Raw genomic sequence first — 15,221 nt, 5'->3', positions numbered from 1 at the left:
GATAAAAGAAGTCGAGGTCTTTCTACAGGCACCAGAAAGCATTGTATTTTTGGTCACTTGGGATTAGTCTTTATTTGGAGTTGTTTATTTCTTTTGTTCTCTGTCTTTTGTTTGTTTTCTACGTAAATTTCTTTTCCGGTATCAACGAAAGGAACTTACGACACTTGCCAATTTGGTCAAGTGACGTCACGTCGCGTGGCCAAGTCGTCGACAAGAGAGAGGGCCCTGGGCACGAGGTTGAGTCGTCGACGGAAACATTGCGTGGTCACTGAGCTATTCTGCTGGAAATGAACTTAATTCGCGATATACACGGAGACTGCATGGCAAGTACAGGCTAGATTCTAGATTTCCCGTCCAATAATTTGCATATGAATAGCGTGTATTGTTGTTTGCCTTGTTCTTCGAAGGATATCTCTAGAAGAATACAATAGTGGCCGGGTATTCCAGAAACGTGCCCCAATAATCGTATATATCTGATCATATTCAATATTCATATGCAAATAAGTGAACGATTCTAGGATCTTGCTGTAGTTAGATAGGTTGTAAGGGTTTATTTTGTCGACTGCATGTCACGGTCAGTAACCACATTTTTACTGTCCAAGTTTTAATAACGTTTGTTTATATTTGATTTCTACTACTTTGCTTTATTTATATAGGAATTAGGTATGCCATAAACAATAAGGATTCCTTTACGCGACTTTACAACAAGATAAAATGCATACAAGGGAAATTTTTTTTAAATATGCTCAGTGACCAAAGTAGTCACCTTCGCAGCCGTTATTAGGGGTCGTCACGCAACGCTCCTCCCAACTAGCGGGGAGGAGCGATGTGTGATGACCCTAAGTGGGGAGGAGCATTGTGTGACGACTCTAATAACGGCTGCGAAGGAGACTATGACCAAAGGAGCTAAGGGTTTCGATTTGGTCATGTTACGATATAGCTGTAAATTTCAGAATCCAGAGTGAGTGTAGTGGTAAATCTTTTGCCTTGAAAAGAAACTATGAAAAATTTATTTTGCAAAACCAATAATTGCTGAATATCTCTGACTCATTTCTTCCATTCCCTAGTTTCTTATCGAAGGGTGTAAAGTGCACGTTTCAGGACAGGGTTGCAGGTCATTGTTTTACCACAACTGAAACAACCCAAACCTTTACAAAAATTTTAACTTTAGGCTTAAACATTATCTAACCCTAATGTTAGCAGTAGTAACGGTTTGGGTTGTTTCAGCTATGGTGAAACAATGACCTGCTACCTGCAGTGTACTCCCCCAGTTTTTTATCTTGTTTCTTAATCAAGTTAACACAATGGTATGTAACTATGTTAATATTTGACTATTTATAAATAAGTATTGTTTGCAATTCAGTTTTAATTTACACTGTTATTATCTCACATTTACGTCTTCCTGTTCTAAATTCAATCAGACTGTAGTCCAGTGACCAGCAACAGATGATAATGATGATGATGATGATGATGATAATGATAATAATAGTAATAACGCATCTACTATAGATGATTTAAAAAGATATCACAAGTCTGCGCAAAAAGCCGTACTAACAACCAAGACAACAAAGAACTTGTTCGAAGACATCAGACTTATTTGGGGGCTGAATAAATGTGCAACTGTTGACATCCTGTGAGGAAAAATCAACCAAGTTCCTGCTCCTTCACACAATTATGCAAATTGATCAATCCCCTCCTACCATCTTCCCTCTTCATGTACAACCTCACTACACTCCCCTTCTTGTGGAATGCCCCAAACATTGTCAACCTCTCCCTCATCTATAGATGCATCCCTCAGTTTGTGATCGCTTCAATCCAAAACCAGAGCCTTCCAATTCACAATGGTCGGAATGTCATTTTTCACATCCTCAACACAAATCTTCACTTTTCCTTGCATCTCCACATTACCCATCCTGTCCCTTTCCTCATCCAACCAACTAACATCCTCCTTATACCTCTCGTCTCTTGACCAATTACCCCTTCAGAACAGAATTGCCTCCGAACTCCTTTTACAACTGACTCTGGTTATTCTTGAATAATAATAATAATAATAATAATGATGATTTATTACTTATTAGGTGCAAATTAACATGTGAATATGATCCAATTTGCCATACAACCAAAAATACCCATAATAATTACAACAAAATATTCTTAAGAATACAAGGAACAAGACGTTCTGTCTAACCTTTGTACAGTTGTCAACAAACCACCAAATTCTTGTGTCCCAGGCTGGATCTTCATCTTCAACAACAAACTCACCACAAGCATCCCCTTCTTGACAAACTGATACCTAATATTCAACCAATCCATCACTTTCCTCCCAAGCATAGCCCCCTTCCTCATCTCCTCAATCCTTGCCAAATCCTGACACCATTCCACAGTGCTCTTCTTTGCCATCTGGGTTTCTTCTTCTGAAACTTGTTACTTTTCTTCTTCCCCACCAACCCCAACCTGTCTGTGACTACATTCAACTCAGTATACAAAATCCTATTGATCTCCGACACTAACATCCCATCCTTCACAAGATTATGCATGAGCTCTTCCACAACCTTCATCATTCTCTAAATTCACTTTCCTCCTGAGCCTTCAAACCAGGAACCTCAACCAACTCCTCACTACCAAAGAATGCTTGCATATTGTGAATTACCTCCTTCCCTCTCCTCATCCTGAATGCTAAAACAATCCAGCTTCTCCACAACTACCTTGATGGGCACCTCTGTCAATACCCTCCACCATCATGTCTTCCTTCTCTCCACCTCCACCTTCAGCAACCTCGAAATCTACCTCACTCTTGAACTCATCTCCTTCATCCACAGCCGTTAACTCTGTAAGACTCACATCCCTCCTCATTTTCAGCAGCAAATCCCACAAACACTTCCTCATCATCACTTTCCCCAAACAACTCATTCCACTCAGCTTCGTTGATCACCATCTTCTCCAATCTCATCCGTTATCATTTCCTCAAACTCACTGCTCTCCATCGTAGTCAACAAACTATTCAGCTTGTTGCATTTTGACTGTGAGATGAAACTGGGTTCTTCCTGCACATTCAAACCTTTTTTACCCCACAAAGCCTGTACCTTCTTGATGTACACTCCTGTCCTTTTCCCACCAACTTCTGACAAAACACTCCCACAAGACCTCTCTCTCCTTATGCGACTACTTACACTTACAAAATTAATAATAATGATGATGATGATAATAATAATAATAATAATAATAATAATGATGATAATAATAATGAAAGTGTCAACTGTATTTTGCGCTGAGGCACTGGTTGGAGACACTGTATAGAAGTCAAAAAATTAAATCAACTCATATCAAATAGTAGGTTGGTGTTTGAGGAGAGGGAAAAACTGGAGTGCCTGGAGAAAAACTTCTACGAGCAAACCAACAAACTCAACCCACATGTAACACTGAGTCTGGCAATCTAACTGGGGCCACTTTGGTGGGAGGCGAGTGCTCTCACCACTATGCCATTCTTGCTTCTGCATGCAACAAAGCATCAGCTACTTTGGTTACTTTGCACATATCAACAATATGTGTATGTCTTATTATACCTTGTATATCATAAGTTAACCTTCTTTGAATCTATATTTTTTCTTTTTTGTTGTAACTGTATTTCCTTGAATAGTGAGTAATAAATTTAACTTATTCCAGGCAGTTCTGAGAATTAATAAATGCAAAAGACAGTTTTGACTTGAAATCCTGAAAGTGGTTTGTTTCAGACTTGTTAAGCTACTTAAAAATGATACGTGTTTTCACAGGTAAAATTAAATGAGGAAAGAGCATGTCCCAGTACAATAATAAAAATAAAAATAGCATGCCTGTTTTATTTCCAATTTGAATAACCACAAGTAACCCCTCATTGGCCGAAAGTAATTGACATCTCGCTTAAGCTACCTGGTTTGTTGGCTTAAATTTAATGGTTCTGAAAATTAATAAATGCAAAAGACATTTTTGACTTATATTGGCCGTGTTTTCACGACAGCCGTTGTCTCGCTTAACATTCCTGAAAGTGGTTTGTTTCAGACTTCGTTAAGCTACTTAAAAATGATACGTGTTTTCACAGGTAAAATTAAATGAGGAAAGAGCATGTGCCAATACAATAATAAAAATAAAAATAGCATGCCTGTTTTATTTTTACCTTAAATTTAATGAAAATATTATTAAAATTTGTCGACTCGCTTAACTTTAAGCGAGTTGGGAAAGGAACTGTTTTCACCGAATTTTTGGTTATCACTCACTAAGGGACCTGAAAACCCGCTCGTGAAAACACGACTATTGTAGCTCTCTGAAAATCTTTAATCGCTTCTTTGGCATCTGGGTAGTTCATGTGTTATGAAATTTGGTGTGACAGCTACGGTGTTTTCGTCCAAGCAGTCCACTTGTTTATTTCGGTTTTGTTTTACAGGCCAGTTGGGTTACTTTCAATCCATCTCTCAGAGGAAATTTGAGGAGACTGTCCAAGTCTTTAATCTTTGAATCAGCAAGGAACCCAGAACTGAAATTGACCTTCGATACTGTGATGTCACAGGCAAAAAATGCCACTGTTGGTATGTTCTGTTTTGATGTACCTTTAAATAGGTTAAGGGCTGTGAATTATGAAATAATTGTTGCTTTTGATAATCTCAAGTGGAGAGTTCATTACAGAATACCTAAAGACCATGACTGTTTTTTCTACCATCAAACAGGCATATTTCTCAACAGCTAGACATCTATCTCATTGCAAAGCTTTTGAAATCTGTAGTGTTATTAACATCAATATGGTAAATGCTAAAGATATGCAGTGGCCTCTTTTTTCTTTGTTCACTTCAGATAGCTCCTGCTGAGGTCTCTATAAGTTTAGCTAAGTTTCTTTCTTATTTTGCTTTTTGCTAAGTTTTCATTTTGACCAAAGGAATTGTCATATTAAATGTATTAAAAATGTAAGTGGTTCCTATACCATTCTGCAATGGCAGCTCCAGATTTATCCTTTTTTGTGGTCGTGGAGAAATATGCATTTCCCAACTTATGGAAGGCAAACACAATTTTCAACAGGTGATCTGGTTGAAGATAAAAAGTTTAACCAAATTATGAAAGTTTAACAGACACGTTTCGGCAGCTACATCTGCCATCTTGAATCTGCAACTTAAGAGTGTGGTAGTTTTCTTAAAATTTTCAATATTTTCAGAAACAAATGTGTAGACACAGACTTGAATTTCCATCCATGAGGAAGTGACGTTGGATATTTTATAGAAAAACAGAATGTAATTAAATTTAGAGCGAGTTTCAATCGAGTGTCGTAAAACCAAAACCAACGTAATGACTTTGGCCAATCAAAAAGGACGGAAACAATCCAGTAAACCAATCAAAACTCGTAGTAATCACACGTAGCCGACACAAAGCGCGGGAAAATGTGCACGCGCGAGCCACGATTGGTATTGGTTTCACTTCTGATTGGTTGAAAAAGTGGCGCGACAACTTTGAACCAATCAATGAGTGAAGTAGTGCGGTTTTCAATTGAGTGTCGCACCAACATATCTCAGTGAATTGATTCAGCCATACAAGAATCAACGGAACTTGCGTTCCAATAACCAATATCTTCTTAGGGTGCCCAAATCAAAAACGACAACTTTTGGTAACAGAGCATTCTCTGTATGTGCTCCAAAGTTATGGAACAATTTACCAAATCTTCACCATCGATAGACATTTTTAAGAAAAAATTAAAAACATATCTTTTTAGTAACTACCTTTTTTGATTTCATGAGTTTTTCAGTATACTACTTTTCTATTATTTATTAATACATGTAAATATAATTGTTTTATTTATTTTATTTATCATTTTTATGTATTGTAAAAGCATTGAGATTTTTAAATGCGTTGAAGAATTAAATTATTGTTATTATTTATTATTATTATTATTAAATTAATGAGCGAATTACTTTGGTTTTGCATTACTTCACTCAGTGATTGGTTTAAAGTTCTCAAGCCACTTTTCCAACCAATTAGAATTGAAACCAAAACCAATCATGGCTAGCACGTGCACATTTTCCCATGCTTTGTGTCCGCTACGTGTAATTACTTCGAGTTTTGATTGGTTTACCGGATTGTCTCGGCCCTTTTTGATTGGCCAAAGTAATCACTTTGGTTTTGGTTTTACGACACTCGATTGAAACTCGCTCTAATGCAAAACCAAAGCAATTCGCTAATTACTTTCGACACACTATTGAAAACCACTCTGTGTCTTAAGTTTTGTTTGGTGAACAGCACCACCAGCCATCAATCCTCAAGGCCCAGCTGTGTGTTCTTGAAAGAATGGTCACCCAATCACAGCTCCTGTCTACCCAGCATTCCAAGGGTGCTTTCAGTGTGAATGTTGTTATGGAGATGTTTAACCACCAACAACAGCCTCTACTTGATGCGTATCAAGCCAACGAAATTTCACTCACGGAGCTCATCAGCGAGTACAAAGGAACAGAGGGATTTGCATTAGACCATTATGGGTATATTCTCGAAGTTTCCAAAAAACTTGGGGCCAAGATTGTGGCTGGATTTGTTCCGAAACCATTTTGCCAGATGATTGTCAAGGAAGGGAAGAACCAAGCTCTTGAAAAAATTGAACAGACTGGAGGACCACCGAGAGAATTTTATGTGGATGGTTCTGAGGATCATTACCGATATTTCCAGGGACTGATTAGTGGAAATCTTGATGAGGTTGTTGACAAATATCGGCGCATATTTCCTGCGCAGGTACTCAGGGACAGTTCGTTTGCTTACACAGTTATGGATATTGTACAAAAGTCAAATGGGCAAACACGAATTCTAGGAATTTGTGGTTCAGGGCACTTAGACCATAGATTCGGTATTCCAGAAAGGATTTCACCGGAAATTCCTACTTATGTGTTAACATCGCGTGCTCAAGGTGACCCAGTAGAACGTGACGTTGCCGACTGCATTTATCGATACCCATGCTGAGCTTTAATCTAGAGGTAGAGGCTGGAGAAGTCGGGAGTCATAGCTCTCCTTGCCTAACAAGGATTCAACGTTTTACTTGGGCTTTCCAAGGGATACGTCCGAGGTTAAATTTGGGCTTCGTTTTCAGTTTCGTTCAATCTCTGCCCCAGAGTCCCCATTTTTTGGTCAGCACCAAGAACACGGACTCTGACCACCTCCATTTTATGCGCAGTCGTAGTGAAGGTCCATTTTTGTAACGACAAACACTGTTTCAAATTTCTGCGCGTGCGTAGACGAGCCGGACGCCGGTGATTTGCGGACTTCCTGCCTTGGAAGTGGCCAGAGCCAGAGTCCGTGTCCTTGGTTCCAAAAGAAAATTGCACTCTGGGGACAAGATTGAGTTGCGCTTAGCCACAAATGCCGCTCAAGCTTGGAAAGCGCATGCGCGAAGTTAACCAAAGCGCATACGTGGCATGGTTGTGCAGTTGCTGATTCATCTTTAAATAATAGCGCATTTACGAAGTTTGAGCCAAAGTACATACGTGGCATCGAACGAAAATGGCGTCGTTGAAAGTAAGAACGAATATGGTGTCTAATACTCTCAAACCACATACAAAACGCACACACCGTTCGCGGTAGACCCACACTAGGTCCACGAACTTTACGAGCGAACATTTATGAGTGAACAACAAAACGAGAATTGTTGCCATCTTTCTAACCCAAATAATGAATAATAATCTACCCGACATCTCTACTGTATTTCTTTTTCTTTGCCGGTTTAAGTGTTAACATTTGACGATCCAGGACATCAAAAAGCCCGAAGAAAGATATGCGGCCAGTCTGGGTTTCAATCGGGAAAAAACCGCAATATACCAATTGAAAGTTGCCTTGATGTCTAAGTTGACATAACCGTGTACCGCGGAGTGGGCGACGTGGAAAACGCAGCATCAAAACCCCGAAACAAAAACCCCTCTGCCCCCTTCCCCCTCCTAAAAGAAAGAACAAATAAACAAAAACACCAACAACAACATCATATCAAACAGTTATAGTAAAACATGTCCTTCCTTTTGTAATTATGTTGTAAAAAGAGGTCGGTGTGTCCTTTCGGATAAATCGTTTTCCGCATACTTCTTGCCTGAATGGATGGTAAAAGTGATCCCTGTACTTAGTTCTAAGTTAGATCGTTAGATCATTTGGTAAAGTAGTGCACATGTGCAGCGCTAACGTATGGCCGGGGCGGGGGAGGGGGGGAGTCTGATGTGGCGATTGCGACTTACTCAAAATCGAGCTTTGTATTATTGAAAACAATTTAACCAAGTTTCCACTGGCTTTTTTCTTCTTCAGTGTGGCTTTAATTAAACCAAGACACTGTACACGAGACTTGTCTTTAAATTTTTTTGGGCTTGACATGGATGCGCTGGAAAATCTCCCGCAGAAAACAATGTTGTTAGACACTTAACAACGGTTTTGAAGACGCTTAAATAGGCTATTTCCTTGTTCATGTGTCTGCCTCCTCTTCAAAGCGAGTCCAAGTGCAAAGTTTCTGTTATGAAAATTAGTTTTGATTCATATGTAAAATAGAACTAATTACCATCACAAAAACTTCGAACGTAGACTCGCTTTGAAGAAGAGGCAGACATGAACTCGGAAATGGCCTATTGGTTCAGATAAGTGCGACTTTTCTCATTTTCGTTTGAATTTTATTAGGGCGGAAATTGTCTGAGCTATCCAAAACATAGACTTGCTTGCGTAAGAACGACTTTACTACTCCAAAGAACATAGCGCAGAGCGTAAGAGCTCTAAACTGTAAAAGGAGAGTAAAATATAGGGGAAACACCTCGTCAGTTGATCATGTAGATCCTTCTTAGCTCCGATCGGGTTTGGTCCACGTACCTTCTTTTTTTCTTAAAAGTTTTTTTTTCCAATTGATCGCATGTCTCTGTGGCGAAATTTGAATTTGGGGTGAAAAGAGAAATAGAATTTTCGCCCCTTGTCAAACGATTTGCCCTCAGTTTGCAATGATTTGTTTTGATGTGATGTTTACGGGCGGCTTGTAGAAATCGGCTGACCTCAGTTTAAGCCCTTCCATGCTAGCAGAGATCTCTCTTCTTCCTAATACTAACATTTTTCTTTTTTTTTTTATTGGTCCATGTGAAAATATAATCTAAATACATTTTTCTCTGTCGTCCTCCTGATTTTGTTCCTTCAACTTTTCCTTCCATGATTACTCTTAGCAACTCATTGTGTCTCATGACATGTCCAAAATATTCCACTTTCCTTCTCTGAATCGTATACAACAATCTGTGATTTTCGCCAGCCGTTTGCAACACTCTGTCTTTGGTGAGCTTCTTTTTCCAGCTAATGTTGAGCATTCTTCTCCAACACCACATTCAAAAGCCTGCAATCTTTTCACCAAGTCTGCGTTTTGTGTCCATGTTTCAGCTCCATAGAATAAGACAGACGAGACCACACATAGCATATTATCTTGCGTTTTCTTTTTGCCGAACGACTAACTTTTGAATTGGACAAAAACTTCCTCAACTGACCGAATCGAGTCTCGGCTTCCATTATGATCCTAATCTTCACAACTTTTTCTCTCCTTGCATCTATTGTAATTTTGCTTCCAAGATAGCAGAAATGATCAACTTCTTCTATATTCTCATTTCCAACTTGAAATTTCACTTTTTTGACCATTTTCGCTCCAGATGATAGCACTTCCTCTGATTTCTTGCTGATTAGCATAGCTTTAGTGTTCTTTGCATTTAATCTCAATCCGGTTTTAATCTCAATTTGGTTTTCGCACTCGATCCAACATTATTTGAAGATTTTCGTCACTCTCACTGAAGGTATCATCTGCCTACCTAATGTTACTAACTTTCCTTTCTCCTATTCTTTATTTTCGAATTCCCCATAATACACTTTGTTTGCCCCCCAAATTTTGCATAAACCATTGTTTTCAAATGCTCTTGGGAATATGCAGTGTCCCCAAGAGCATTTGAAAACAATAGTTTATGCAAAATTTGGGGGGCAAACAAAGTGTATTATGGGGAATTCGAAAATGGAGAATGGTTACACCCAGTTTCTCCGTGTCTCCTTCACGCATGATCATTTCGGTGTAGAAGTTGACTAAGCGTGGCGAAAGTACACATCCTTGTCTGACACCTCTTCTTATCGTCGTCCACTCTGACAAGTCATTTTCCAATCTCGTTGCAACTTTCTGCTTCCAGTAAAGAATCTGTGTTCGTTATAAATTGCACTTGCCAATGTGATGTTTCGCGAGTAGTTCAATAAGGTTGTGGTGTTGTACTTTGTCAAATGCTTTCTGTTACGGTAGTCGATGTAGCCGAAATAAACATCTTTTTGTAAACCTTGTTCAGTAACTTCAGGAGCTTATGTTTGTCAATTTCTCCCATGTGCTTTATCATTTCTATTACCATTTCACCTTGTCCACTCGCTTTTCCTTCTTTCATCTCCTTTATAGCAAAAGACTTCACGGGTACGGGTCTCTTTTCCCGTACTCGTTAGCCCAGCCTCTGCTAGCTGGAAAATTAAGCCCCGTCTACACGGGCAATTTTTACGTGACAATTTTTATTTGCTCTCGTAGACGAGGAAATTTGGCCAATTTTTATGTGACAAATGTATTTGCTGAAAAACTGGCGGGCGTGTTAGCTCTTATGTGACAAAAGTTGTCCAATTCGAAAAATTGCTCGTGTAGACGACTCGTCCTTAAGCTTCATTTATCTCCGAAAAATGCGTGGTTACCCCCAATTTTCTTTTTGGATACCGAGGTCACTTGCTACGTTCTGCTTTCTCCTCATAGTTTTGAACCGCGCAAAAATATCCTTGTATTAATAAGCACCAGCCATAGGAAATCCGAGTATCTCGAGATGCGCAGAACGTATGCGTAATAACAATAGTAGGCACCGTCCTTAAGATGATCATCGCAGTTATTTATTAACGTCTCGGTAGTTGCAAACGATCGAGGTTATCCAGGGGCATTGCGTTCTCCCTTTAGGTACACAAGAAGGCGTGCTGAAATGAGCGCCGAAATCTCGAGCCTCTAGTGGGGTCTGGGGGCATGTTCCCCAGAAAAGGTTTATTTTTAGGGCCTCGGAAATGCCATTTCCCCATGATTTCCAGGTTTCACAAATCAAAGCGTGAAAAACCGATAACTATTCAGAACTTTGTTGTTTATTTGCCAACCTTTGATACTACTGATATTTAACAATTATTCTTTGAAATCGAGGTGAATAGTGCATAATAAATATTCTGCCACTATTTACCGAGATTGAAAAGAATAATTGTTTTAGTATATACACGCGACGTGATCTTAACAACACTCGATCTCAACATTTCCAGAAGAAAACCATTCAAAGTAGATTTAATTGACATCTCAGTTCATGCATAGAAACCGTGCAAGCGGTACTGTATTCACCAAGTTTTCTTTTCGTAAAATAGGGAAGTTATCTGTTTAAAAACATTACTTTTGTTATTCAAATGTGCCAACCACAGGAACAAAAGACCCTTTGTCTCGACAGCCAATGAGGCCCTGGTTGGCACATTAATGGCGATAGGTGATGTCAACGATATCTTCCCTATAGCAGCAATACAAGAGAAAACTCTTGCACGTGTAGAAGTTGCTTTTCGCTAAAGAATGTATAAATAAAAAAGTCAAATAAATAAATAAATATATTTGTTAGATTTTCGAGGTACGCACCCGCGTACGTGCGTATATGGTCGCTTCGCCCCTGCCATCGAAATGACAGCGGCTATTATATGAGAACCAACCTTTACGTGGCTGAAAATGAAACTAGCGATCCACAAGGCCTAAAGTGTTCGTTTATTTTAGTAAATTTATTTACAACAGTCAATTCTACAACTCTAAAATAACTTATCAGAAGTAGTAATTCATTAAGCCTCTTTACATACTTTATTTGTACACAGGAATGATTTGCAACTATTCAGTTAAGTTACGCTACGGAAACCGTCCCAAATTTAATAACTCAACGATTTTGAGCAAACGTTTGTGATTTGTGAACCACCACGAGACTTATGATATGTAAATCCTAAACCATAAACCATACGCTTTACGGATCTGTGAGAACGCGGTAGTGACCAGCGCATACGCACGGCAAACCCAAAAAAGGTAGCTTTCAAAGGGTATGAAACATTTTGCTAAAACCCAACGTCACGATAAAATATAGGGAAAGTTCATTTTAACCTAAAATCTTTCAGTACTTAGGTTCTCATCAACTCTTGAAATCAACTAGTCTGCATTTCAAGTAAATTCAGTGTCTTATAAATATCATAGTTCGTCATAAGATAAAAGTCTGCTTTTCATTAATTTAACCCAAAAAATTTACTATAAATGGAGACACATTCAGGGATTTGTACAGATACTAAAATATATCTCTATGATCTATAGCGAGTATGGGTATTGTCATTCAAGTAACAAAAAGGCCTAAGATAAGTTGCATTAGGGGGTGTTAAGGAACTTAAGCAACGACAACGGCGACGTCAACGAGAACGTCACAAATCTGCATATTTAGTGGGCAAAAACAATAGCTTTGCACGCCCTGCACGTTTTTTTTAAACTTTTGTCCATTTCTTTGCCGTCGTCAGCAAAACAACAAAGTGAAATAGCCAAATTTGAGGTCTTACGAAGAACGCCAGCACTTGAGGATAAATTTTCATTTTCTCCTCTAAATTAAGAGCCGTTCCGACCATTTTTGAGGATTTACCACACTCTTGTCATAATGAAAGTATTGAAATAGTCACGAAGTGATTACAATAACTCGTATTTATAGTTTAACACGACGTTCTCGTTGCTTAAGTTCCCTATTTACATGAGACCGGGACGAACTCAGACCGGTATGAAATGTTTGCAGCCGTTTACATAAAACCGGACAAAATTATATCTTTTGTCTCCTAAATATATCGCTGACCCAAAAGCATACAAGCGTGAAGTTTGTGGACCCGGTTTGAGATTTGTTGCCATTTACGTGAGACCGGTACGAGAATTTCTCGCCTCGGTCCAGCAACCGAGATGAAGGCAGACCGGTCCCATGTAAACGCATAAAAAGAAATGAATGGAGGCCAATACAAACTCATGCTGGTATGACTTTGTCCCGGTCTCATGTAAATACCCCCTCATAGGCCGTCCCCCGTTTACAGTCGAAAGCGTTTCCTCATTTTGGGTTGGTCCAACGGAGTCAGACAATCAATCAGACAATCAGAAGTAATCTTTAAAAAGAAAAAACAGTTTCAAGCTGCAGAAACAGTCGAGTGGCAGCTAGGGGTCAGAAACGAGTAGAATCACTGTTAACATATTTCTCTCCCTCGCGGACAGAAGGCTTCTCCAGTGGAAGAGTGTCCCGTTCAATCTGGAGTTAAAATTTAAACTGAAAATCTATACGCAAAAAACGCAATGTAAATATTTCAGATTAAATGTTTCAAAAATGTTTTACCAAGTCAACACTTTCCTCGTATCTTTTTTTGTTTGAAAACAAACGGGAGACGACAACGGTAAACGAGAGACGACAACGGTAAACGAGAGACGACAACGGTAAACGGGAGACGACAACGGTACACGGGAGACGACAACGGTAAACGAGAGACGACAACGGTAAACGGGAGACGACAACGGTAAACGAGAGACGACAACGGTAAACGAGAGACGACAACGGTAAACGGGAGACGACAACGGTACACGGGAGACGACAACGGAAACAGCCTTATCAAACTAAACGGAGAAAGTTACGTACGTATGTGGTGGTCAACTAGAAAGCCTTCGCTACTTTGACCACCAGACACATTTTATAACCTGTACTGTAATTATTTTATCTTGTAACCATGTGTTGTGACTATACTTTTCTTTCTATGTTGAAATGGTATGTGAAATGAATCATGTGAACTGCGGATATGAAATCAAGTGAAGCTATTATTTTCGCAGTTATGAGCGCAATTTTTGCAATTACGTAGAGAAGCCTGAAAAATTCAGGACTTCAACCCCGTTGAAGTCCTGAAAAAAAAAGAATCAGACATTCCTATTGAAATGTTACTTTGCTCATGAATGGTAAGAACATAGGCACCGAGATATCTCGAATCTGTGTTTGTCAAAGTGAATTTACTATTTGAAGCACAAATATACTTGTCATTGCTTCACAAATTGCACTAATGTGACGTGAGAAAATTTGAAAAATTGCTGTTAAAAGGAACTATAAATTACGAACGACACGTTGAGGATAAAAATCTTACTTTACATAACTAAGAAACGATATTTAAACCCTCTTAAACGACCTCCTGTATTCATAAAGGGAGATTTTGCTCCAATGCTTCTTGAAAACAAAAGTGACTTTCAGAATTTTAAAAGTTGTACGTAGTACCCAAACCAACCCTCAGAAGCGAGGATCGAGTAACTTGGAACCGAGGTATGAAGATAAGCACGCCCCAATCTTTCACAGGGGTCGCAACAAAACGCCCACCTGGCACATGTTAAGCTCTAAAACGGAGATACGTGAACCCCTACGGCTTCTACTGAATTGTAACGCATCGTCGAATATCATATCAGCCTGTCTGACTGCTCGGTCGGGTCTGGTGCGATCACAATTTCTGGGGGTTTTCGCGGGTCAAGTCTATGCATGAGTTGTGGATCGGAGGGAAGTTGGACAGAAGAAAACTTGAGAAACCAAAGGAAAATACTGACTTGGCACATCACATCTAGCGTGCCTTGGGCCAGGTCGGTTGGGTCGGCACCGGAGCACGATGATGGACGAAGAATGTTGGGACCAAACACTGTGGCCAAGTTGTTTTGCCCCATTTTATTCTGCTCTTGATGTTCGCTCACTCTAAATTTAACATAGCAAAATAAAAAAAGAAACAATTATCATAATTTTCAAAAATCCACCGTTACGCTGAATTATACTGTTCGATCTAACTTGTGACCATATGACCTCCCTACGGTTATGCGTTATAAGTATAGGAAATCTATGAACGCAAGATTAGTGCATTTTGTGATTCATGGGCACGAGAAATGTTTTCAAAGTTCTCAAAACAAAATTACTCAATCGCTGTGTTTCCATAGCAACTGCTTCCGTATTGCACTTCATAACCTATTTATGCATTCGTCATTGACCAATCAGAAACACGACATTCTGTTTTGTATATTTAATTATAGTAGGTCTAAATCTTTCTCGTTTCTCTTTGCACCTTTCTCGCTATGATGCCCGTGTGTGAACCACGAAGTATGCTTTCTCTAGGAAGTTGCAACGGCATGCTAAAAG

General features: G+C 39.2%; 2 protein-coding genes across 2 annotated transcripts in view; one reads left to right on the top strand and one right to left on the bottom strand.

The window, feature by feature from the left end:
• The first annotated feature begins 192 nt into the window (after window positions 1-192).
• Window positions 193-7,684, top strand: LOC138044792 (uncharacterized). The gene is made up of 3 exons (XM_068891212.1): window positions 193-323; window positions 4,418-4,559; window positions 6,236-7,684. Exons 1-3 carry the CDS (start codon window positions 288-290, stop codon window positions 6,958-6,960), a joined length of 903 nt encoding a protein of 300 aa, XP_068747313.1. The 5' UTR covers window positions 193-287; the 3' UTR covers window positions 6,961-7,684.
• A 4,074-nt stretch (window positions 7,685-11,758) lies between these two features.
• Window positions 11,759-15,221, bottom strand: part of LOC138047100 (active breakpoint cluster region-related protein-like) — a 31,733-nt gene continuing 28,270 nt past the window's right edge. Inside the window, exon 27 of the mRNA XM_068893815.1 lies at window positions 11,759-14,786. Within this exon, the coding sequence (XP_068749916.1) occupies window positions 14,501-14,786 (286 nt within the window). The 3' untranslated portion in view covers window positions 11,759-14,500. The remainder of the gene's footprint in view (window positions 14,787-15,221) is intronic.

Source organism: Montipora capricornis, chromosome 4, assembly GCF_036669925.1.
Source record: "Montipora capricornis isolate CH-2021 chromosome 4, ASM3666992v2, whole genome shotgun sequence".
NCBI lineage: Eukaryota > Metazoa > Cnidaria > Anthozoa > Scleractinia > Acroporidae > Montipora > Montipora capricornis.
Note: the sequence above shows the minus strand (reverse complement) of the source record. Positions and strands in the feature narration are given on the sequence as shown.